This window comes from Balaenoptera acutorostrata, chromosome 8 (assembly GCF_949987535.1).
Source record: "Balaenoptera acutorostrata chromosome 8, mBalAcu1.1, whole genome shotgun sequence".
NCBI classification, from domain to species: Eukaryota; Metazoa; Chordata; class Mammalia; order Artiodactyla; family Balaenopteridae; genus Balaenoptera; species Balaenoptera acutorostrata.
In genome coordinates, this window is record NC_080071.1 from 35,785,525 (window position 1) to 35,812,885 (window position 27,361).

The window sequence follows — 27,361 nt, forward strand, 5'->3', positions numbered from 1 at the left end:
AAATGTCAAGATGGAGTTGGATATGAATATGGAAATCTGGGAAATATCTGGGTTGATACAAATTTGAAAACCACGTAGACGGTTTTTAAAGTTACGAGTCTGGATGAGAGCACTTAAGAAAAAAACTGAGAAAGAAAAGAGAAGGGGGCCCAGAACTTACATTTTACAACTTGGAATGACTATGCCGTGCCCAGGGGGAACTAATGACTGAGGAATGCAGGAAGAAGAAATACCCCTAAAAGAGGCTAAAGCAGCAATCAACAGGAAAAAACTGCTGAGTGTGAAGGGACTGAAATACTCTCTAGGAAAAAAGATATTTATATCAAAAATTTAACAGCATTTCTTATAATTGTGATAATGTGGAAACAACCTTTATGTCCAACAAGAACAAGATAAGTAAATACATTAAGGTAATGATAAAATAAAGTGCAACCATTAAAAATTATGACTTTGGAAAATTTTCTAATGACAGGGGAAAATGTACATTAATGCTGAATGTCTAAAGCATGATATAAAAAAGTAAACTGGGACTTCCCTGGTGGCACAGTGGTTAAGAATCCACCTGCCAATGCAGGAGACACAGGTTCAATCCCTGATCCGGGAAGATCCCTCATGCTGCGGAGCAACTAAGCCCATGCACCACAACTACTGAGCCTACGCTCTAGAGTCTGAGAGCCACAACTACTGAAGCCCGCGCACCACAACTACTGAGCCCACACACCGTAACTACTGAAGCATGCGCGCCTAGAGTCTGTGCAATGAGAAGCCTGTGCACCGCAATGAAGAGTAGCCCCCGCTCACCACAACTAGAGAAAGCCCGCACGCAGCAAGGGAGACCCAAAGCAGCCAAAAAAAAAAATAAACTAAGATTCCTCTTTGTATCCTATAACTATTCACTTATATATATATATTTTTATGTATAAATGCATGCATATATCTAGGAAAAATGTTTCAAAATACTAGTAATTCTTATCACTCAATTATGGGCTAAAAGGTAGTTTTTATTTTTCTTTCTTGTATTTTTCTATATTCTTAAACTTTTTATAATGAGAATGTACTTTTGTAACAAGGAAATGAAAAAAACACAAAACACCTAAGTCAAAGCATTTATTCCTAGGTAAATAGTTACTTTTTCTGCCTTACTTCTAGCTCCTCTGCCATGGCTCTTCTATTATCCCCAATACTTTTTCTGTGTGTAATAAAAAACGAATTATCTATAAAGGTAGAGTCTTCTTTCCCTGAAATTTCTGAGTATTCACAGGCTTTCACATATAATAAGACTTACAACCTGACACTGATTTATGTATAATTTATTACGTTAACATTTTATGTAGATCAAATATTAGACTTTACTTAGAATGCTGATTTTTTTCCACTTAGTTTGTGTTTCTACCATAAATACAAATTTCTAACCTTCTCATCACTGGTAGTAGACTCTGGGTGAGGTAAAGGACTATCCTGGTGAGTTGTTTCTACAACAGAGGGCTCCTCAATTTTGCTTCTTACGATGGGTGTTGCAAGAGGAGATAAATCTAGAGGCATCTAAAACACAAACATTAAAGAAAATGTTAGGAGTTTAAAAATAGCCAATCAGTATATCTAAAATAAGAAAGCAGGGAGTGAAAACTATGATTACTGTTCTGTCAAAAGCACTGTTTTAATTTCATGGTTAACAACATACTTTTTTAATGTCGTCTTCTGAGGCTTTCTTGAATTCATTCTCAAATGGACTTGCCAACTCATTAAACAAACCCACTTCTTCACAGTTTTTCAAGAATCTTGTTGGTGTTGGGGTCTGATCTGAAATAAATGTCAAGAAGTAAACACATAGATTTAAATATCATACAGGACCCTAAAATATAGCTAGTAAATTAACAAATTAGCAGGGCTGGTTCAGTCAGCTGTTAATTCTCTTTGGAAAGACCTCTTCCTTTAAAGCAAACAAAATCTGGTTAAGTTTTTGTTGCAGTTTAAGGTATTTCCTCCAACTCTATGATCCATAAAAGTATGAAAAGAAGTACGTCTTGTTCCTTAGTCCACACGTTCTGAGTAGAGTGACATAAACATCCGCTACTCAGAGATCAACTACTGTCGTTATCTAACACAAAATTTTAAAAAAATTTACACTATTAAAACTTACAAATGCATAAAATACATGCAATTTGGGGAAAACTAGGACAACAGCATGTATATTTGCTTTAACTTGGCCCTTCCACTAGTGTTCATAATCTATTATGAAAGCAAGCTTAAGATAAAACAGTCTTTAGTAGGTAGATCAAAATACTACAAGAAATAGAAGGTTAAAACAAGAGCCCCCCCGCAAACGAAAACTAAAACCCTCCTTTTTAAAGCTAATTTTCTATTTTAAAGCATTTTTCAAGCTTGGTATGAGGGCTATGTAAGAGTTATATGTCTAATGTTCTAGCTTAATTCCTAGACAGCAGAGAATTAGTCAAACTCTGCTTTCTCGAAACTTGAAACATTTTAACTACATTTGAATATGTACTCACACTAGGTGCATTAAAACATGTACTGAATGTACATGTGAGCATGTATTAGTTACAGAACAAATGCCACTTAAGGTCCACGTTGAATTGAAAAAGAGCAAATTTATGAATTTTGCCTGTTTAGTCTTATTATTTTCAAGGCTATTTACTCAGATTGATTAGAGTTGGTAGCACATTCAAATTCTATTCACATTATATATTTTAGGGCATCAATTTTATAGGTTATATCAGGGATCAAGCTTAAACTAAATAAAAGTATAAGGATGACTCCTGGTTTAAGATAAAATACTCATAAAACCTTCTGTGAAATTAAAATTCATATATTTCTGTTAACTATTGGGTCCCCAGAGTGGGCATTACTTACTGTTTTATCTTCACCCTCGCCCCAACATATTCCCAGAGTATTAATATGTTTACTACATATAAATAGATTTAACACTAAAATGACCTACTTGTCATACACATTAGATATAATGTAGGCCTACCTCAGACACTATTAGTATTATCAAAATTACTGAAGGACTTTTATTTTGTCTTCATTTTACCTAATAGTTAGTCTGCAACATATATAACCTCTACCCGCAAAAAGACTTCAAAATGGTATTATAGTAAGGGCCCAGCATACTTGTATCAACCTAGGTCCACCATGACTGAATTAGTAAACAACATAAATTTGACTCTTCTGTTCATGCCCAAAGCGTTTGTCTATCTAAGCCCAAGAGAAGGCTATTTTGTATTAAAGGGAGAGAAGTCTTAAAAATAAAATACATATGGAAAAATCACTTTTATCAGTGATTACTATAATGATCAGGCTTGAAAAGAGATAAGTCAACACAGGCACAATTGTTTAAACATGCACATGGCTTATGGCTATTGATCATCAAATATATACCACACACATCATGCATTATATGTATACGGTAATGCTAAACTACTCATTTCAATATATATTAGTAAAAAAATGGTCAAGTGCTATGTTTGAATGTGTTCTACTTTTCTATTGCATTAAATGTAAACAGATAGGAAAGTAAGTTCTAGAAACCAATCTCAAAATATTTTTGAGTTAAATGTTACAGAGAGAGATATGGCTCTAAGGCAAGAAATTCCAGAGAAGCAAAGACCTTCGTGCCTAGGAGAGTGAACCTTCAGGCTGTTGTTATTTTGTTTGTGTTTTTGGTTCTCTCTCTTAGTATGTGATGTATAATGTTTTGTCTGCTTCCTTTTACTTACAGAAATGAAGATATGTTGAATGTTACCCTACATTTTTCCTAAACAAATTGTTTTTTGGTAAATTATCAACATTTTTACCTCCAGTTTTTTCAATACAAAAATCTTGATACCGAATGACAAGAACCGTCTTTTTTCCTCATTATCTCTCCAAAGCATTGCATATGACAATTTGATCTCTACGTTGGGTAATAATTTAAAAGTATTAATAATATTCAGTATACAGGTATATAATTCTAGACTTACAAATAGTATAACCTAAGCTTTACAAGAGAAAAAAATTAAGTTAATTTGAATATTTATGTGAATCTGTGCTTATGACACAAAAAGGACTGAAATTTATATAAGTAAATTAAATTTTATATAAAATTGTTTTCTTACCACACTACTTATAAAATATACAAAATGCAATGAAATTAAATGTTATGTGTGTGTACATATACAGAGATATGTACATATATATATTCAAATACCAAAAAAGGGGTAGCTGATATAGCATGGAAGGACAATAAACCAATGCATGAATTGGGTTTCTCTTTTTGCATACTGTAAGATAATCATCTGCTTAGGTGATACTGCATGTTCATAGGAGCAACATACAAAAATAAAAGCACTGACTGAATTTAAGCCCCCTTTATTGAGAGTATTCTACTAACACAGATGTTTAGTCCAAAAAGAAATATAAACAAAATCCTAATGAACAAGTCTGCTAATTGCTCTTTCTCCAACAGGAGGAGCTTGATCATCTTCTAGCTTCGCATATCATTGTAAAGCAGGTGTAAACAGCTAAAAGAAACATTGACTAAACATCACAGTTCAACTATCAGTTAAATGTAAATTTTAGAAATGGTATGAATGCTCCCAGGTTTCTAATTAACTTCCACAAAAAATGACATTAAAATCTACATTTGAAAACCACACAAAAAGAGTGAAATGAATGGTCAGAAGGAAACATAAAAATGTAATGGGTAAAATACATGTTGCCAACATTTATTGTAAATGAAGTCATTGGAATATCACCAGACTATATTATTTACAGAGAATACACAAAAATTGTGCACATTCCAGGTGAAATATGTATATAAGCTATTAATAAAAGCATATACTAACCAGCCACAATGACACTGTCATTACGTGCTGGACCAAATTTCAGTGTCATCTCATGTTTATGTTTATGGACAGCCAAATGATCCTCGTTGGTAAAACGCTGTGGCAAAAAGTTTTAAAATATAGTTAAGATTTTCAATTTGATCAAATAAGTTAAATGATAAGGAAATTCATTTCCACAACATGTAAAACCACCATTAAAAAAGAAATAGCAGTTTGTTAACTATAAAGAACCTACTGTTAGTATAGATAAACATACTAGATCTCAAACAATCATAGAGAAACACATTACCCAAGAACAAGCAATTCTGATATAATACTAGGTCACATAACTCATTTTAGAGCATTTAAAAACAAAACCTGAGGCAAAGAAACTTTATATAAATTTCATTTGGACACTAAAAATAGACCACTATTAATTTTTGCCATATCACAGTAGAAATATATACTCCATGGTATAATGACTTTTGAAGAAAGCATTGTATTTTACTTAGATTTCAGGTTACTTACCACTTTTAAAACGAAAACTTTCTTATAAAAATATTATTCCTGGACAAATTAAGAGGTAAATCAGGTTCTTTATGTTATCACATAAAAAAAAGAATGCCTCAATTATAATCCAGCAAAGAAATAGTGGCCAGTACAATAATGAAGCAATTAATTTTAAAATAAAATTAAGGACTTCCCTGGTGGCGCAGTGGTTAAGATTCCGCCTGCCAATGCAGGGGAAACGGGTTCTAGCCCTGGTCCGGGAAGATCCCACATGCCACGGAGCAACTAAGCCTAAGCCCGTGCGCCACAACTACTGAGCCTGCGCTCTAGAGCCCAAGATCCACAACTACTGAAGCCTGCGCACTGCAACTACTGAGCCCACGCACTGCAACTACTGAAGCCCATGCACCTAGAGCCCATGCTCCGCAATGAGAAGCCCGTGCACCGCAACGAAGAGTAGCCCCCGCTGGCCGCAACTAGAGAAAGCCTGCACGCACCAAGGAAGACCAACACAGCCAAAAGTAAATAAACAAATAAATTTTTAAAAAGTAAAATAAAATTAAATTAAAATTTTAACTTAGAATAAAGTGATTTTTCATTTTTTTATCACATTCTTATATAAAAAAATGAAGCAAAATTACTTTTAAAACTACACTTAACTTGGATACGTCCTGCATGCCAAAGGTGACATTTATGATTACAATATAATAAATGCATTGTTTAAATACCTCCTGACTGTGTCTGGACATCAATCTTTATGAAGATGCTTCCTTATCTTTAGCAACATTTATAACTGAAAATAGAGAGCACTTACTTTTTGTTATTTCAGAGCAATAATTATAAAATGCCAAATTAAGAGATCTAAACTCACTCTCTAGTCTATATCCTTACAAATGGGATGTAAAATTATATATAATTGAACTTGGTTCCTCTGAACCACCAAAAATGGATTCCTTCTCTTTGGTCTCACCACCCCACTATCCAACTCACTACATCCTTTCATGCAACAAATGATAATAGCTTTAGGGTAACCTTAAAACAACGTAAAAGAATGAAATATTTCTTTCCATTATGGTTTTTATTCTAAATATTAAAAGTATGACCTATATCATACTTAGGCCAGCCCACAAGCCCACTGTAAAAGTTAATCCCTCTCATTTATATCCCATCTTGCTCTGCACAGTGCCTGGTTATAGCACCTATCAATATTATATTGATATTTTTGTATTTCCTTTTAAGTAGGCTGAGCTCCTACTATTTGAGCTCCCCCAAATTTAGCATATAGTAAGTAGTCAATAAATGCCAACTGAAAGAAAGAACTCCTTACAATTAAAGAACTGAATCTTCAAGCCCAGTCTAAAGGAAAAACAAAAAACCCACCAAACCACAGACTGCTCCTTAAGATGAATTAAGCCTTTAATTTAATTGGCTGTATTGTGCTCTCATGTAAGTATGCTTACCACTAAGTCTTTAAGTTACTGTACACCAGTGGAAAATTATTATTATATGACCCCTCTTCAAAACCTGCTTGTATTCCCATTGTAGGTGAGTGTCCAGATGGAAACAGTACCTCTATCCCTTGACTTATTCATTTACTCTTCAAACATTTATTGAGTACGAACTATAGGCACTGGGATCATAATCCAGCTCCTCCCCACTCAAGTGCTATTTTCCTATTGCTTCATCATTGTAAGAATCCTTTCCAAATTGGAGAAATAAGGGCTTCCCTGGTGGCGCAGTGGTTAAGAATCCGCCTGCCAACGCAGGGGACACAGATTTGAGCCCTGGTCCAGGAAGATCCCACATGCCGCGGAGCAACTAAGCCCATGCGTCACAACTGCTGAGCCTGTGCTCCAGAGCCTGTGAGCCACAACTACTGAAGCCCACGCGCCTAGAGCCCGTGCTCCGCATCAGGAGAAGCCACTGCAATAAGAAGCCCGCACGCAGCAACGAAGACCCAACACAGCCAAAAATAAATAAACAAATTTATTAAAAAAAAAAAAATTGGAGAAATAATAAATAGTCATCCTTTGATAGACCGAATAACAAAGCTCTTGGAGAATGAACATAGCTATAGCATTTACTTGTGTTAGTTACTTCATTGCTTTTTACTTTGCATTACAGTTTTGAATGTCTTACAAGTATCTTTTTTTTTTTGCTTGAATGTTTACAGGTATCTTAAAGCAAGATTCACTTCACGTTCCAAAGAACCTAACAACGTGGCTTCTCCATTGAGGGCAATCATTAAACATTTGCAAATGAATGCATTTTGGTAGAGGTCTTAGATTTTAAAACAGCAGTCAGCATAATTAACAGATAGTTATGTGCTAAGAATTTTTTATCCTAACAGTATCCTCTGTTTAGATACTGGTTTGAACACAAATATCCAAATCAAACAGCAACTACATATAGAATAAATAACATTATGCTTTATACAAAACATGTGAAAACGGCACCAAGATTGATTCTAAGTGAAAAGAAACAGCTAAAAGGATCCTAAAAAACATTTAGGATCATATGAATAGGAAGAGGAGAAACGCGAGGAATATGAATTTACAAAGTCTCATGGAGAATGTACAGATCAAATTTACCTGAATGCTATTAATAAAGGAATTGTTTATCATATAATGATATTATTTATATACACGGGTAAAATACACTGAAATTGACACTTGATACTGGTGAGTTTAACCTTGGCTATCATCTGAGAAAACTTATTTATTTCTAACAAGAAACTTAAAAAGACAGTGTCAAAAGGCAGTCACCAGGAACAGATATATATATATATATGTAAAACACATTCTTTCTTCAACAAACACTTATAAAGTAGCTATTACAAGCTAACATTTTTGCAGAATCTCTTTGAACTGCTTTCCCAGACAAATTAAGAATTTTATTCTAAAAATAAGCTTCGTAGAAAAATTATGATACTGCTAGTGATAACATATTGAATTCATACAATTTCTTTCTTCCAGGCAATTGAGAGCACAACTCCAATGCAAAATGTTATTGATGTGCAGTGTTTTGTTAAACAAGAAGACTTTGAGCATATAGCTGAATAAACAATGGGAAAGGCAGTCAAGAAAGGTAGGATATAGGCCAATCATCTCTCTTAAAAGGTTAAAAAGGATGGGTAGCCTGACAGATAGGAGGGAGGTGAAATAGTTGCTTCCATAATAAATTAATTTAAGCTCTGGTATCTGAGAAATCTGTGTTTCCAAGGCTTGAACACTCTTACCAGAATTAACTTCCTAAGAAATCAGTCATTCTGCATTTAATACATGCATTCATATCCATGACATAGATTATTATTCCTATTTAAAACAGATTAAATAGGTACTAAGTTATAAAGCCATCAGGCCAATAGCCCATTTTACTACCTCTTTCACTAGCTGAATTATTTTATTCAACATCAGGAAGTTACTAATTAAACACACACACACACACACACACACACTCCCACTCCCACACCTTCACTGAAACTTTAGATTAAATAAAATGATTATCTCCTTTGTAAAACAGCTTATAATGTATTAACATTCTACCAAAGAAAGAATTTTCAATAAATCACCAAAAGCAAAGATACTATCAATAAAATATGAGTTTCAATGTTAAATGAATCTTTCACTAAATTATCTCAACTTTGTCTCTTTTACTGAATTCAATGGAACATCCTGTTAAAACAAATGAAATGAACAGGACTCTTTTTGTGAGATACCTAATAGTGACTGAGCATATAAAAAGAATTGTAATAGAAAGAGTCAAAAGTTAAAATCCTCTGCATTGAATTCTATAAGTCTCTCGCTCTGAAATGACATTATCAACAAAATGTATTGAAAATTTAAAAAACCTATTTGAACATTTAAGCCCATTTAGTTTTTTAAAGCTGAAATTCAAATTTGGAATAATGTTATCACCTACTAGTGACAAAAAATAATTTGTAATACCATCAAATTGGTGTTTCTAAAATCAATTCTTATTAGAATTTCTGATTTCCTAGGAAATACTATTTGAATCTAGAGAGAGACTATACCATTTCTGTTCTAAGCAAGATTTAACAAATGGATGATGCTGACCGTAGCCGGATTATCATTTTGGCCAGTAACAGTTACAAGGTATTATTATAACATAGAGATTAGACTATTTTAAGTATCTTAGGGAACAAATATAGGCAAAAAAATAGTTAATAATACCTAGGATTGGAGTGTTCATGATGAGAACGGTGCTTAGATAAATTACTAGCGAAAATAAATTGTTTTAGCTTTTAAAAACAATATGGCAAAATGTATGAAGAACCTTAAAAATGTGTATACATTTTCACCCAATAAATTGATTTCTAAAAATGTATTTTGAGGAATTAATTAGAGATGCATATAAAGGGTAATACAGAAGAATACTCATCACAATGTTGTGATTTTTTAAGGCCATAATAATTAATTTTTAGGTCATAAAAGAAGAATGGGTAAATAGATTATGGGACACATTCTGGCAATAGAATACTACACAGGAACTCAAACCCATGTTTTCAATTAACACACAAAATGCCCATGATACATATAATGTCATCAGCATACAAACAGAATACAAAACTATATGTGCAGTATGATCCCAATTTTGTATGAATAAATAAAAGGGGGGAAGGCTACAGGAAATATACCAAATGTTAACAGAAGTCCTCTCTGGATTTTATTTTTTCCTTTTGTCAACATTTTCAGTGATGCTTTTGTAATTATGAGAAAATAAAAACCTTTAATGTTAATTGAAAAAAAAATACATATACAAAGACCTGTATTCAAATATACCTTGAAGCCTGAACATTCTATTTAGGGATGTTTCGCTATAAATGTTAACACAAGAGTAGGCTTGGGTTCAAACTTATCTTCCATATTTGCAGGTTCTGTGACAGAGACATTCAGTAATATATTTAAGTTCGACTGCTCACTTGTAAAATGAGGCCACTAGCACCCATTTTATAGGGCTGTTGCAGGATTAAATGACATAACCCATATAAGCTTCTTAGCACAGTGACAGGCTAAGTTAAAAAATGTTACTACTGTTATAACTGTTTTTATTACTATGACAACTATTATATGAAACTTTAATTCCTCAAATCCTTTTTGAAACAAGTTGGAGCACAAATAAATATACATGGTATATATACACTTGATAAATATCTGAAAGCTCTGTTCTGTGGTTCATAAGCAACTTTTTCGTGTTTCTCAGGTAGAGCTTTTTTGTTGTTATTGTTTTGAATAAACTTTTTATTTTGGAAAACCTTTAAGTTTACAGAAAAGTTGCAATAATAGTACAGAGAGTTCTCACACACTCATTACTCAGTTTGTTTCCCCAATGTTCTCATCTTACATTACTGTGGTACGTTTATCAAAACTAAGAAACCAACATTGATATATTACTATTAACTAAACTTAAGACTTTGGTAATTTCAGTATTACCCAGCTTAACCAGACTCAGGCTCCAAATGACTTTTTGTTAGGTTACCAAATTCAAAATCATCTCTGAAAACTATGACAAGGACCGCCAGCTGTCCCTCAATATCTATTACCCTTTTTCCTTCAATAAAAGAACTTCTGCATTTTAGGTGAGCACTTGGCTGCCCAGGACAAAGACCACATTTTCTAGCTTTCTTTGCAGTTAGGTGGCCATATGATTGGGCTGGGACCAAAAGAATGAGTGAAAATTATATGCATTACTTCCAGTTAATGCTCCTGAAATGATGGGTGTATACATGCTGTGTTTTGCTTCCCCTTCTCCCTCCCTTATTGCTGGAATATGGACTTGATGTCAGGAGCTGGAACAGCCATCTTGGAGCTAGAAATGGAAGTAGCATGTTGAGGGCTACAGAACCAGCCAGCCCTGGGACTCCTACTTCCCGGTTATTACATAAAGAACAAACTGCTCAATCTATTAAGGTTGAGCCTTTGTTTCAGCCAGCATCCTAAGTAATACAAGTCTCTTTAAAACAATGTGCCAGAGCTTCTAAAGGTGATTTCTTTTGTGTAATGGAATGAACAGAAATGTAGTTTTTTTATGGTGACCATATCGAAGAAATGTTTGTATGTCTAAGTTTTGATATGCTTCCTTTTCTCTATTCAAACCTTCCACACCTCTTCCCGCCTTTTCACTTTCAGTTACTATGGATAAATTGTCTATGGTCCTTTCTAAGGCCAGTCTCTCCACTTGAACACCGGATCCCATCCTCTCTTAAGGACCCCATTCCTGCAACAGTCCCTCTCTCTCTGCAGTGTCAAATATGCTGTGATAGTCCCACCTTAAAATTCAAAACAAACAAAAAAACTCCACCTTCAATTCTCCTCCAGCAGTATTTTACTGTTCCCTTTAAGCTAAATACCAAGAAAAAGGTATCTTATAATGTCTCCACTTCTGGTTCTCCACATTTACTCGTCAGGCTAACTCCAATCTCACTGTTGTCACTGCTGCTTCACTGAAGCTACTCTTATCAAGGTGTCTAATAATCCCCATTTTTCTAAATCCGATTATAAATACTGAATTCTCACCCTACCCTATCAACTATATGACTACATTGTTCCCCCACACTTTGAAATACTTTTTCTACTTGACTTCCATAACACAATTTTCTTCACTGTCTGCTTGCTTCTCAGTCTCCTCTGCTACAGCCTCCCCCTCTTTCTGACTTCTGAACACTGGAATGCCTTGAAGCTTAGTTCTCACCCTTCCTCTCTATCTATACTATTTAAATACAGAAGTAAAACTAAAGAAATATGGGGATTATAGATTATCAGACAAAATGTATTACAAACCCTGACGATGGAAAAATTATTATCAGACATCAAGGGAGAGGAAAGAAGTAGGAGGAAAAATGTTAACTCCTTTCATAACACAGAGTCTAAAAAACAATTCTAACTTCTTAATGTTTTTCATATTTTTAAAAAATATTAGGTCTTTTAAACAATCTCTGATACACATATATACATATGTTCTTACATTCAGCAATAGGTTTCTTTTTCTTCTGTTGCATTTTAGTAAATTAAAAAGAAATAGTGTAATAAACCTCTTTGCACATTCACCCAGCTTTAGCAATTATCAACCTATGATCCATCTCATTTCATCTCTACTCACCATTCACCCAATGGATTTTTTTGAGGCCAACCCCAGAAATTATTTTACCTGTAAGTATTTCAGTATTTGTCTGTGACAGATTGTAAAATGTGGCCACAAATTCCTTCCATTATGATATGTACCCTCCTTCCTTTGCAACGTGGTAAGTAAGGCTGGTTCTCCCATCCAGAGGAGGGTATCTATTTCCCCACCCCTTGAGCCTGGGCTGGTCTGGTGACTTGCACTGATCAACAGAATGCTGCAGAAGTGATGACCTGTCACTTCCAAACTGAAGCTTCAAGAAGCTTTATAGTTTTTGCTTCTATTCTCCTGGAATACTACTGTCCAGAGACTGACAGGTAACAAAATATATTGAACATGTATCTAATAACCCTGGGCATATGTCTTTTCATAGTTTTGACAGTGCGTCTTTGGGATAGAGTCCCAGAAGTAGGACTGTTGGGTCAAAGGGTAAATGCATGTGTAATTTTGCTAGATATTGCCAAACCCCCTCTAGGGGCTGTGCCATCTCGCACTTTTACCAGCCATGAATGAGAGTGCAGGAGTACTTCTAATATCACTGAAGTAAAACGGTTGCTGCTTTGCCAAAAGTATAAACATTCTTATGGTAGAAAATGTCAAAATAATCATAGGTTGATTTATAGGCAGGATCATTAGATGGAAATGTTGCTGATATATATTATGAGGAAGAACAATGGGTGACTTTTGGGCCTGATAAAGTGCTGGAACACCCTTGTTATGTTCATAGTGTTCATAAGGTCTTCTAAGAAGACCTTAGCCCTGCGAAGGGTCTCTTCTTGGCGGGCTAAGAGGTAGTCTACCTCTCAGTCTCTTGGCCATTTGTGCCATGGAAACAGACTGGGCATGTGCAAGGCAGTCTGCTGTGAGAACTTAAACAATGAATATTAAAAGGTTCCCAGACTTTCTGGATCTGGTGTTGAGGTGAATAAACTCTTACTTTACCCTGGGGATGTGCTGTGTAATGTTCCATTTGCCTCATCCCATCAGGTAAGGAAGCAAAGCATTAATAGTGTCTATAAACAGTCTGCATATGCTTGAACAGACTGTATAATTTTTCTCAGCAATTTTAAAATATCTTCTTGACCTGAAGACTATCTCATTTCCATTTGCCTTATTTCCCCTAATTTTACTGAGTCATTCTTTCACTGGTTCTATCTCCCAGACAGGGAGAAACGACAGCCTGGCCTTGGGAGTTGGGGTGGAGGCAGAAGATGGAAGGGATAGTTTCAGCACAGAGGCACCAAAAACGGGGAAGGTTAGATGGTACTAATTCGATTTCTTGGGTTCATCCTGAAGTCAAATCCTCCCTGATCTTTTGTTGGCTTCATTTGGAAGCTCTCTTAAGTAAATTTAAATGTAATTCTTTTTATTTAAAATGGCATGTATATTACTAAAGACTCAATCACAAAATAACAATTCCAACTATTTTAAGCAGAAAAGGATAGGACAAGGAATTAGGGACTGGTTTGAGACTGAGTTTCCATGAATGATTCCTAGAACAACACGGCAAAACTGGTCATGGTCCAAAGGCTGGCTCTAAAAACATACTGTATTAGCTGTAATCCAGGGATTAAAGAATCATGCTGTGTCTGTCCAATCCATTCCAGCAAAATGGAGGACTTGAGTAATACCACCTTTCCATTCAACTCGGTCCCAAATCCAAGAAGTAAATGTAATTTACCAGAATGAGTAAATCTGGTTGGTGGAACCTAAAATCATACCCAGAATTCTAGCTGAAAAGGATTTTAGAAATTGCAATTTTTAGCTTTCCTGAATTTATAGAAAAATGTATACAAAATATATCTCCAAAATATATGTCAAATCAGTCTATTTCTCTATTTGTCCATTATTACCACCTAGTCAAAGCCACCACTATCTCTCTGACTGCTGCCAGTCTCTACTTGCATTATTAGCTCAGCAATGGCTTTTCACTGCTCTGTGAATAAAATCCAAATACCTTATCATAGTCAACTAAAGCCCTACAGGTTATGGACTCTTTTTATTCCCCTACATTTCTGACCTTATCTCCTACCCTTATCCTCATTAATCACTATATGCTCCAGCCACAACAGTCATCTTTCTGTTTTTAAACACACCAAATCCATTTCTTCCCTACCAGCCTTTATATTTGCTGTTCCTTCAGTCTGGAAATCTCTTCCCCCAGGTATGTGCAGGGTTTGCTCCCACATCTTTATTCAAATGTCACCTTATTACAGAGGCATTCCCTGACCAATCTATCTAAAATATCACCAACCCTGGTAACTCCTACCTTTACCCTGCTCAACATCATTGGACACCATGTAAATTAAAATCTTTAGATACCACTATACCCTCACCAGAATGATTAAAATTAAAAGACCATCCAAAACAATCCTGAAAAAGGAGAACTAAATTGGAGAACTTACCCTACCTGACTGGAAGGCTTACTGTAAAGCTAGAGCAATCAAGACAGTATGGTACTGGCATAAAAGTTAACAGATTGATGAAAGGAACGGAACAGAAAGCTAAGAAATAGATCCACACTTACACAAATCATTTGATTTTCAATAAAGGGGAGGAAGCAATTTAATGGAGAAAGGAAAATCTTTTCAACAAACGACACTGGAATATCTGAGAAACCATATGGAAAAAAAAGTGAGCTTCAACTCCTACCTCACACTATACACAAAAATTAATTCAAGATGCAAAAGAGACCGAAATGAAAAACCAAGCTTTCAGAGGAAAGCAATGGAGAATATCTTTGTGACTTAAGGTTAAGCAAAAGTTTCTTAGATAAGTCACAAAAACCAACAACCAAAGAAGAGAAAAAATTAATACATTAGACTTCATTAAAATTAGAAACATCTGTTCATCAAAAGATACTATTATGAAAATCAAGTTGGAAACCACAGACCTGGAGAAATATTTGATGATAGACTGGTACCCAGGATATTTAAAGAACTCATACAACTCAATAATTAAAAGACAGGCAACCTAATTTTTAAAAACAAGTAGAAGATTTGAAAAGATATTTTTTCACAAAAAGTAAAGTACACGAATGGCCAATAAGCACATGAAAAAGTGCTCATTTTTTCATCAGTCAACAAAGAAATGCAAAGTAACACTTTATATATCAGTATACACACAATGAAAATGGCTAAAATTAAAAGACTGACACCAAATGTTGGCAAAGATATGATACAACAGGACCTCTCATAGACTGTTGGTGGAAATGCAAAGTGATACCTCTGTTTTGGAAAGCAGTTTGGCAATTTCCTATTATATATTACATATGATCCCACCACTACTCTCCTAGGTACTCACCCAAGAGAAAAGAAAGCATGCATTCATTCAAAGACTTATACATAAATATTCACAACAGCTTTATTTGTAACAACTAAAAACTGGAAATAAGACAAATGTCCATAAACAAGTGAATAAATAAACTAATGGTGAAATAACGAAATACTGTTCCTCAATGAAAAGGAATTAACTACTAATCACATAGCATGGAGAAATTGTAAATTAACTATATGGAAGGAAAGAATCCAGTCAAAAGTACATACTGTATGATTCCATTTATATAAAATTCTGGAAAATACAAGCTAACCTATAGTGACAGAAGGCAGATCAATGGTTGACAGGGATGGGAGGGAGGTATAACAAATAAACATGAGGAAACTTTTGGGGATGATGAATATGTTCACTATCTTAATTGTGGTGATGGTTTTATGGGTACATACATATGTTAAAATGTATCAAACTGTACACTATAAGTATGTGCAGTTTATTGTATATAAATTATACCTCCATTTAAAATATCAGCTAAAGAAAACAATGAGAACCAAAGAAACACTTTAATACTTATTTATGATTTATAGTTTGTATATTTAAGTACTCTGTAATTTTACTACACATTAAATTTATTCTTTCATTCCTTAGTGTCTATAGTTATTTTAAGATTATTATAACAGTAATAGATTAATAATTTAATGGCCTATTAAAAAACACTGAAATATTATTTTCTGTAACAACACTAAAATATTATTTTCTAAAAATGCTTCCACACATGCTCTATATTAAAGATGTTATACTTAAGAACATTAATATATTAGTGATATGCTCAGAGGTAAACATTAGTTATTTTCACAAGAGTTCAGCAAGTAAACTAATTTTCATAAAAGATAATGTATATCTGATTTCCAATTAGGCAACTCACAATGATTTTCAACCAATAATGGTCAAATGAATATACTTTTAAGTCCTGGATTTTCTCCAGGTTTTCCATCTTTCCCTTTCAAGACTTAATTTTTTTTTTTTCCATATTAGATTGTATTCTTTAAAACTCAGATGTGCTATTGAGGAAAATTTCTTCCCCAAATTTTTCTGGGTTATTTTCATTCTAACTCCAAAATTGTACAAAACATTGTAAAAGAATCCTTTTAATGACAACATATACTGTCATAAGTGTTTTACTAAACATGAATATACAAAACAATTTATATATTACCTGGCCACATCCAGGGGCAGTACATAGAAAGGGTTTGTCATCACTCATATTCCACAGGTCCTTGTATTGCCTATAATAAAACATTAAGAAATGGCTAAATGTTTCACAGCACAGATTTTTAAATAAAGAACAACTTAAAATGTAATATTATTTGATTTTCACTAAGCTTATTACCTTCTATCTGAATGTGAAGTAAAACACTTTTACTGACATTTTAACCCCACCTTCCATTTTCTTATTATGAATAGAGGCATGTAACATGCAGATTTTACACTACAGAAAAAAATATTAGGAACCCTGATCTATCAGGCTAAATCTTTCCTGTTCAGTAGCATAAGTGCAGAAAGAATGAAATAATTATAAGATAACCACTTTAAATCCCAATGAAATAATGGACTAGGTAACTATCATCAATGTCTGATAAAACAATCAGGAACAAAGGTGACGGGAACTTTATAATGGCTGGGTCAGGTTGACAGCATCTGAACTCACAGGTCAGTCTTAAATTAACATCACTAAAAGTGAGACAAACATTATGTGCCCCCTGATATGCAATAGAAAGCACACAAAGGATTCTTGGGGGGAAAAAAAGTCAAGCCTGAATCTAATCAAGCCTCTCTAGATCCAGCTACAGGAAATATTGGAGATAGAAAAACATGTCGAAAGGGGAGACAGCAGAAGCAAGAAGAACTACAATTCTGCAGCCAGTGGATCGAAAACCACATTCACAGAGAGACAGACAAAATGAAAAGGCAGAGGACTATGTACCAGATGAAGGAACAAGATAAAAACCCAGAAAAACAATTAAATGAAGTGGAGATAGGCAACCTCCCAGAAAAAGAAATCAGAATAATGATAGTGAAGATGATCCAGGACCTCGGAAAAAGAATGGAGGAAAAGATCAAGAAGGTGCAAGAAATGTTGAACAAAGACCTAGAAGAATTAAAGAACAAAGACCTAGAAGAATTAAAGAACAAACAAACAGAGATGAACAATACAATAAGTGAAATGAAAACTACACTAGAAGGAATCAATAGCAGAATAACTGAGGCAGAAGAATGGATAAGTGACCTGGAAGACAGAATGGTGGAATTCAGAGCTGTGGAACAGAATAAAGAAAAAAGAATGAAAAGAAATGAAGACAGCCTAAGAGACCTCTAGAACAACATTAAACGCACCAACATTCACATTATAGGGGTCCCAGAAGGAGAAGAGAGAGAAAAAGGACCAGAGAAAATATCTGAAGAGATTATAGTCAAAAACTTCCCTAACGTGGGAAAGGAAACAGCCACCCAAGTCCAGGAAGCGCAGAGAGTCCAGGCAGGATAAAACCAAGGAGAAACATGCCGAGACACATAGTAATCAAATTGACAAAAACTAAAGACAAAGAAAAATTATGGAAAGCAACAAGGGAAAAATGACAAATAACATACAAGGGAACTCCCATAAGGTTAACAGCTGATTTTTCAGCAGAAACTCTACAAGCCAGAAGGGAGTGGCAAGATATATTTAAAGTGATGAAAGGGAAGAACCTACAACCAAGATTACTCTACCCGCCAGGATCTCATTCAGATTCGACAGAGAAATCAAAAGCTCTACAGACAAGCAAAAGCTAAGAGAATTCAGCACCACCAAACCAGCTCCACAACAAATGTTAAAGGAACTTCTCTAAGAGGGAAACACAAAAGAAAAGGGCCTAGGAAAAAAACCCATAACAATTAAGAAAATGGTAATAGGAACATACATACCGATAATTACCTTAAACGTGAATGTATTAAATGCCCCAAGCAGAAGACACAGGCTCACTGAATGGATACAAAAATAAGACCCATATATATGCTGTCTACAAGAGACCCACTTCAGACCTAGGGACACATACAGACTGAAAGTGAGGGGATGGAAAAAGATACTCCATGCAAATGGAAATCAAAAGAAAGCTGGAATAGCAATACTCATGTCAGATAAAATAGACTTTAAAATAAAGAATGTTGTAAGAGACAAGGAAGGACACTACATAATGATCAAGGGATCAATCTAAGAAGAAGATATAACAATTATAAATATATATGCACCCAACATAGGAGCACCTCAATACATAAGGCAACTGCTAACAGCTATAAAAGAGGAAATAGACAGTAACACAATAGTGGTGGGCTTTAACACCTCACTTACACTAATGGACAGATCATCCAGACAGAAAATTGATAAGGAAACACAAGCTTTAAATGACACAATAGACCAGATAGATTTAAATGACATCTACAGGACATTCCATCCAAAAACAGCAGATTACACTTTCTTCTCAAGTGCACATGGAACATTCTCCAGGACAGATCACATCTTGGGTCACAAATCAAGCCTCAGTAAATTTAAGACAATTGAAACCATATCAAGCATCTTTTCTGACCACAACGCTATGAAATTAGAAATCAGTTACAAGGAAAAAAACGTAAAAAACACAAACACATGGAGGCTAAACGTTACTAAATAACCAAGAGATCACTGAAGAAATCAAAGAGGAAATCAAAAAATACCTAGAGACAAATGACAACGAAAACACGACGATCCAAAACCTATGGGATGCAACAAAAGCAGTTGTAAGAGGGAAGTTTATAGCAATATAATCCTACCTCAAGAAACAAGAAAAATCTCAAATAAACAATCTAACCTTACACCTAAAGGAACTAGAGAAAGAACAAAAATACCCCAAAGTTAGCAGAAGGAAGGAAATCACAAAGATCAGATCAGAAATAAATGAAACAGAAACAAAGAAAACAATAGCAAAGATCAATAAAACTAAAAGCTGGTTCTTTGAGAAGATAAACAAAATTGATAAACCTTTAGCCAGACTCATCAAGAAAAAAGAGGGAGAGGACTCAAATCAATAAAATTAGAAATGAAAGAGGAGAAGTTACAATGGACACCGCAGAAATACAAAGCACCATAAGAGACTACTACAAGCAACTCTATGCCAATAAAATGGACAACCTGGAAGAAATGGACAAATTCTTAGAAAGGTATAACCTTCCAAGACTGAACCAGGAGGAAATAGAAAATATGAACAGACCAATCACAAGTAATAAAATTGAAACTGTGATTTAAAATCTTCCAACAAACAAAAGTCCAGGACCAGATGGCTTCACAGGTGAACTCTATCAAACATTTAGAGAAGAGCTAACACCCATCCTTCTCAAACTCTTCCAAAAACTTGCAGAGGAAGGAACACTCTCAACTCATTCTAAGAGGCCACCATCACCCTGATACCAAAACCAGAAAGAGATACTACAAAAAAAGAAAATTACAGATCAATATCACTGATGAATATAGATGCAAAAATCCTCAATAAAATACTAGGAAACAGAATCCAACAACACATTAAAAGGATCATACACCATGATCAAGTGGGATGTATCCCAGGAATGCAAGGATTCTTCAATATATGCAAATCAATCAATGTGTGTGATATACCATATTAACAAATTGAAGAATAAAAACCATATGATCATCTCAATAGATGCAGAAAAAGCTTTTGACAAAATTCAACACCCATTTATGATAAAAACTCTCCAGAAAGTGGGCATAGAGGGAACCTACCTCAACATAATAAAGGCCATATACGACAAACCCACAGCAAACATCATTCTCAAAGGTGAAAAACTGAAAGCATTTCCTCTAAGGTCAGGAACAAGACAACAATGTCCACTCTCGCCACTATTATTCAACATAGCTTTGGAAGTCCTAGCCACGGCAATCAGAGAAGAAAAATAAATAAAAGGAATACAAATTGGAAAAGAAGAAGTAAAACTGTCACTGTTTGAAGATGACATGATACTATACATAGAGAATCCTAAAGATGCCACCAGAAAACTACTAGAGCTAATCAATGAATTTGGTAAAGTTGCAGGATACAAAATTAATGCACAGAAATCTCTTGCGTTCCTATACACTAATGATGAAAATTCTGAAAGAGAAATTAAGGAAACACTCCCATTTACCATTGCAACAAACAGAATAAAATACCTAGGAATAAACCTACCTAGGGAGACAAAAGACCTGTATGCAGAAAACTATAAGACACTGATGAAAGAAATTAAAGATGATACCAACAGATGGAGAGATATACCATGTTCTTGGATTGGAAGAATCAATATTGTGACAATGACTATACTACCCAAAGCAATCTACAGATTCAATGCAATCCCTATCAAATTACCAGTGGCATTTTTTTACAGAATTAGAACAAAAAATCTTAAAATTTGTGTGCAGACACAAAAGACCCCAAATAGCCAAAGCAGTCTTGAGGGAAAAAAATGGAGCTGAAGGAATCAGGCTCCCTGACTTCAGACTATACCACAAAGCTACAGTAATGAAGACAATATGGTACTGGCACAAAAACAGAAATATACATCAATGGAACAGGATAAAAAGCCCAGAGATAAACCCATGCACCTATGATTAACGAATCTACGACAAAGGAGGTAAGGATATACAATAGAGAAAAGACAGTCTCTTCAATAAGTGGTGCTGGGAAAACTGGACAGCTACATGTAAAAGAATGAAATTAGAACACTCCCTAACACCAAACTAAACTCAAAATGGATTCAAGACCTAAATGTAAGACCAGACACTATAAAACTCTTAGAGGAAAACATAGGAAGAACATTCTTTGACATAAATCACAGCAAGATCTTTTTTGACCCACCTCCTAGAGTAATGGAAATAACAAAAATAAACAGATGGGACCTAATGAAACTTAGAAGCTTTTGCACAGCAAAGGAAACTAAAAACGAAACGAAAAGACAACCCTCAGAATGGGAAAAATATCTGCAAACGAATCAACGGACAAAGGATTAATCTCCAAAATATATAAACAGCTCATGCAGCTCAATATTAAAAAAACAAACAACCCAATCCAAAAACGGGCAGAAGACCTAAATAGACATCTCTCCAAAGAAGACATACAGATAGCCAAGAGGCACATGAAAAGCTGCTCAACATTACTAATTATTAGAGAAATGCAAATCAAAACTACAATGAGGTTATCACCTCACACCAGTTAGAATGGGCATCACCAGGAAATCTACAAACAACAAATGCTGGAGAGGGTGTGGAGAAAAGGGAACCCTCTTGCACTGCTGGTGGGAATGTAAACTGATACAGCCACTATGGAGAACAGTATGGAGATTCCTTAAAAAACTAAAAATAGAATTACCATGTGACCCAGCAATCCCACCACTGGCATATAACCAGAGAAAACTGCAATTCAAGAAGACACATGCACCCCAATGTTCACTGCAGCACTATTTACAATAGCCAGGTGATGGAAGCAACCTAAATGCCCATTGACAGACAAATGGATAAAGAAGATGTGGTACATATATACAGTGGAGTATTACTTAGCCATAAAAAGTAACAAAACTGGGTCATTTGTAGAGACGTGGACAGACCTAGAGACTGTCATACAGAGTGAAGTAAGTCAGAAAGAGAAAAACAAATACTGTATATTAACGCATATATGTAGAATCTAGAAAAAATGGTACAGATGAACCAGTTTGCAAGGCAAAAATAGAGACACAGATGTAGAGAACGTATGGACACCAAGGGGGGAAAGTGGGGGTGGGGGTGGGATGAACTGGGAGACTGGGATTGACATGTATACACTATTATGTATAAAACAGATAACTAATAAGAACCTGCTGTATAAAAAATAAATAAAATTTAAAAAGAATCTTCTAACCTAAAAAAAAAAAAAAGAAAGAAAAAAAGAAAAACATGTCAAACAACATCACCAAGCTGGAATTAGCCAAATTCTACAGGACAAAAGACCTGGCTTCTTCAAGAAATAAATGTCATGGGGAACTAAAGAAAAGAGGAGGTAGAGGGGAACTGTCTTAGATTAAAAGAGGTCTAATAAACATACGAAACAAAATGCAATATGGGGACTTTCTTGGATCCTGATTTGAACCAAACAACTACAAAAAGACATTTTTGAGTCAAGATTATTTTCCTACTTTTTGATATAGACTTAAAGTTTCCAATTATTCCTTCCCTTAACTTGTAGGTTTTTGTTTTTGCTTTCTTCATAGAAATTACATGTAACAACTATATTTGACAACTGAAAATTCTGTAACATTGTTTCTTTTTCAACACTAGTTTGTTAACCTTTCGGAAATAAGTTTCCCTTCAGGAACAGAGATGACAATCACTATTATGGCCAAATTTGGGAAATGCTAGAATACTGTTTTTTGGGGGCAGGACTTTTCAGACTTTATATGTTCAAGAGAAATGACCAGAAGAGCACCTAGAATACAGCATTTTTGCCACATCCATTTTCTATTTGAACCTTCTTCATAGAACATCTCATGGGACTAGTATTATTTGGAACTCATTTTAGGAGAAATCAAAACCCTAAAATATGTTTATGCTTGTCATAGTTAAGTGTATTTTGATGCTCTATTTGATAATTTTAAAATACAATAGAAGTAGTAGGTAAACTACATACTAGATAAGTATTTTCTTATTTATGAAAAACACTTGAAATATTTATCTAGAAATAAGCTATGAGAATTTTTATAATCTAAAATATGAAAAAAGTGCAAAATACCAAATATTGCATACACACCTGGCAGAATTCACATGTAACTTGAATTTCATAAGTTGTACAACTTATCACGTCCTCTTTTTCATGGCAAGGATACTGAAAAATGAAGTGGTTTCACACTGTTAAATATAGTTTTGAAACATTTCTTGAAACATAGTAAAACAATAAAAACACTCAAATAATTACACTCTTTGTAACACTACTGTCATCCAAAAACCCACTCACTATTAAGAATCTTTATAATAGAGCACTGCTCCTCAAGTATGAACACCCATATAAATGCCTTAAACGTAGGTATTAATATATCCAACTCCACCATAAAGAGGCTAAAAGAGAAACATTTAACTTAGCCCTTAGAACTGTGGTTGAAAAGCAGTAATTAAAAGAGTGAAAATCCTGACTTTTGACGTCTGATGAAAAGACGAGATCTAGTATTTCAAAATATCTATTCAGAAAGCTTTAAGTTTTAAAAAATGTAGTCAGTGATGGTCTGGTTCTCAGCCTAATTCATCACTATTTTGTCCCATAATGTAATGACAGTTGATCTTTATAAGAAGCTCCCTCTTCCCTAACTTTATAGCTTACTTATTTGACATTAGCTTAAGGACAAGTACAACATAGTTGATCTATACTGATAGCTGATCTATATAAGGAGCTCCCTCTTCCCTAACTTTATAGCTTACTTATTTGACATTAGCTTAAGGACAAGTACAACATACTTAAACTACCCAGGGTCAGTGGCTCATCTTTAAACTCTGCTAATCCTCCGTTACATTCACTGAAACCCCATGTAGTGGCAAACAGAGTTAACTATATGCTTATCCAAATAAGCCAATGGTACACAGAGAAAATTTTTATTTTACATAATTTTGCTTATAAATGTGGTGTCAAGAATGTCCTGCTCAAGAAAATTGGGTAATTCCTGTGGGGAAATGTGTAAATAGCTACAGTTCTGAGTCCTGGAGTCAAAGATGGTCTGATATAGGAGACAGAAAGAAGAAAGTTCTTTTCCTGGTCCCAGGCAAAACTTGTATCTATCTGGTAAGGTTACATTTCATCATTCACATTCAACTTTACCATGCTGCCTGTGAGAAGAGGGGAAAAAACACCAGAAAAATCCAAAGGAAACCTATAAAAGTTATGCTTCAGTCATTACCAGTAGAATGTGAACTCAATGAAGACAAGGAACTTATCCTTGGGTTAACTACCTGAAACAGTGCCTAGCTTATAGTAGCATTTACTCATTAAATATTAAGGAATGAATAAACAGCCATATGATATGAAAAAGTCAGATAAATTTACTTTAAGTTATCTAACTCAAAAATCTTCTAAAACTAATAAATGCAGTTCATATCGCTTTGAAAAATCAAAGCAATATTTAAACTCAGTTAAGTTCAAGAAACATTTAAACACCAAACTCATGCCAAGACACAAAGGTGAAAAAACAAACAGTCCAAAAAAAACCGAAACAAAACAAACAGTCCCTCCACTTTGAGAAACTTTCAGTCAAGCAGAAGAAAGAATACAGAAATATAATTTCAATTCAATTTGGTAAGAATAACAGTTAAAATATTAAAAATATACAGGTAGTGCAGGGACCAATCCGATAGTTCTAGAAAAGCTTTGAGGGAATTAACCCTTCGTATCCTCCTCTCTGATCTTTTCCACACCCCCATGACTACTATTGTCCCATTCTTCTACAAAAGGTGTTCCTTACCTGCAGTAGGGAACTTCTATAGTTCCTTTCCTACAGTCTAGGAACTAGACTATTTCCTAGCCAACCAATAAAAATTCCCATTCCTTATACTATTTCCTAATACCTAGCTGAGGTCTGTAAATATAAGTCAAAGCACCTTGACACATAAATGATGAGAGTTCTTCTGGGAGGCTTAAAAATGCTATCTCTTTGTTAATCTAACTGCATCTCAAGCCTCTAAATCGAGGTTTATCTCCCTTTTACATCAAGGGCGGAAATATGCTCCTAGGAAAGCATGGGAAGGAGGCTGTGTTCAACTATAAACTGTCAGGGAAGACAGACTGCAGATAGTGAACTGTTACTATCCCACACCACTCTCTGGCAAGCATCCACAACCTATACTGGTAGGAAAATCACTGTCATGAAGAATACACAGGAGGGTTCTAGGCAAGATTTAAAAGAAGCCAGTTTCTTTGGTTTCTCTAATCTCTCTCTTAACTCTTCTTCTAACACTCCTTCATCTTCCCTACCCTAATGATTTAGTGCCAAAGTTCCCCCTTTTGTCTTTCAACCAACAAATATTTGAGTATCTACTTTGTGCTCTGCACTATGCTACATGCTAGGGATGCAGTGGTGAACTAAGATAGATCCTGCCCTCAAGAAGCTTCCAGGATAGTGAAGGAGCTTATGCTAGCTAATCAAGCATCCGGCTCAGACTCCTCTTTCCAGTTTCTAAGACAATTCCACATATAAACACATGTATGTTCCTCATATTTTCTCTATTTCATTGCTATAGGCATTTTATTTTAGAACTCCAAACTTGGTTAAAGGTATATTTTAAATTGTTTGTTATAACACAGCCATAGAAATATCCACCACTAGGTATCCCACATAAATGATCAATCTTACATAATTCTAAAAAACCTTTAAAGCTCAAGTTTCATTGGGGTTCAGAAAGAGTTCATTGTTATTTCTGGATAATATGAACTAAATCATGCTTACTGAATCCAGATGTTGTAAGGAACTTTAAATTTGCTCCCAGAAAAATACAGAAGAAAAAAAAAGTCACCCAAAGTACTATCATTCAGAGATAACTACTGTCTAACATTCCAGAGTACATATTCAGTCTTATTAATGTATAAAGATAAATAAACATTTTTTTAATTGTAAAAAGAGCATTACAACTTCCTTTAAAACACAATTATCTAAATTCTGCCACATCATCAAATATTAGATGTCATTTTTAATGGCTATATAGTATTCCACCATACAGATATGACATATTTATAACTAATTCTCTACTACTGGATTTTTATCATCAGTGAATATCTTTGAGGACCAATCTTTGTGTAACATCCACATGAAATAAAGAATAGGGATGGCACCAGCCCAGGATAGGATATCAGGGCCCAAGCAGGAGGATGTCTACTTGAGGAGGAGGAGGGGGTCTGATGGCAACAGGCAATTCATTACAAATACATGCAGGTATTAATTGAATAAGTGAATTTATCAAGGATATAGTAGATGAAGGTAAATTCACACTACAGGTGAAGGTAATTACACAGAATGAACCCTGGTACTGGATGAGATTCGGAGATATTCATGTGTACTCATGACTTTCAATATAAATATACAGATATAGAAATATAGATGGTAATATGTGTATATACATGCATATATATTCACATACTTCCCTAGCTGTGTCACTGAGAGGGCCTGGGAGCACTGATACCCCAATAGCAATAAGCCCTCCAGACCTTGATGTCAAAATACTATTCTCCACCAAAAGGAACCTGGGATCCTTGAAGAATTAGCTGATTCCGAGGCTAAAGCAGGAATAATACATGATGGGACTTGAATACCTTGTGCAAGAAAGTAAAGAAGGACTTATGGATTTAGCCAGAAAGTGGCCAAATCTCAGACAATTTGAGATTCAAAATAAATGATAGTAATAGATCATACTGTGAATAAAACAGGATTCCATTAATCTGATGTAAAAGATACATACCAATGTAGAAATGAAAATTTGATAAGACAAGATGTTTACATCCTCTCAAAGTATCTCCCTATAAAATACATTTTAATTACTAAAGGCAAAAGAG

The 27,361-nt window shown here is 34.7% G+C and overlaps 1 protein-coding gene across 4 annotated transcripts in view; it reads right to left on the bottom strand.

The window, feature by feature from the left end:
• Positions 1–27,361, bottom strand: part of ATF2 (activating transcription factor 2) — a 79,432-nt gene that overhangs the window by 38,425 nt on the left and 13,646 nt on the right. For all 4 annotated transcript variants that reach the window (XR_009009044.1, XM_007190431.3, XM_007190430.2 and 1 more), the window contains exons 3-7: positions 23,585–23,659; positions 16,963–17,032; positions 4,845–4,941; positions 1,682–1,800; positions 1,414–1,542 (exon numbers count right to left, since the gene is read on the bottom strand). Coding sequence is in view for 3 of the 4 variants with exons in the window: in XM_007190431.3 (XP_007190493.2) it covers positions 1,414–1,542; positions 1,682–1,800; positions 4,845–4,941; positions 16,963–17,032; positions 23,585–23,616 (447 nt within the window). In the remaining variant the exon portion in view is untranslated. The remainder of the gene's footprint in view (positions 1–1,413; positions 1,543–1,681; positions 1,801–4,844; positions 4,942–16,962; positions 17,033–23,584; positions 23,660–27,361) is intronic.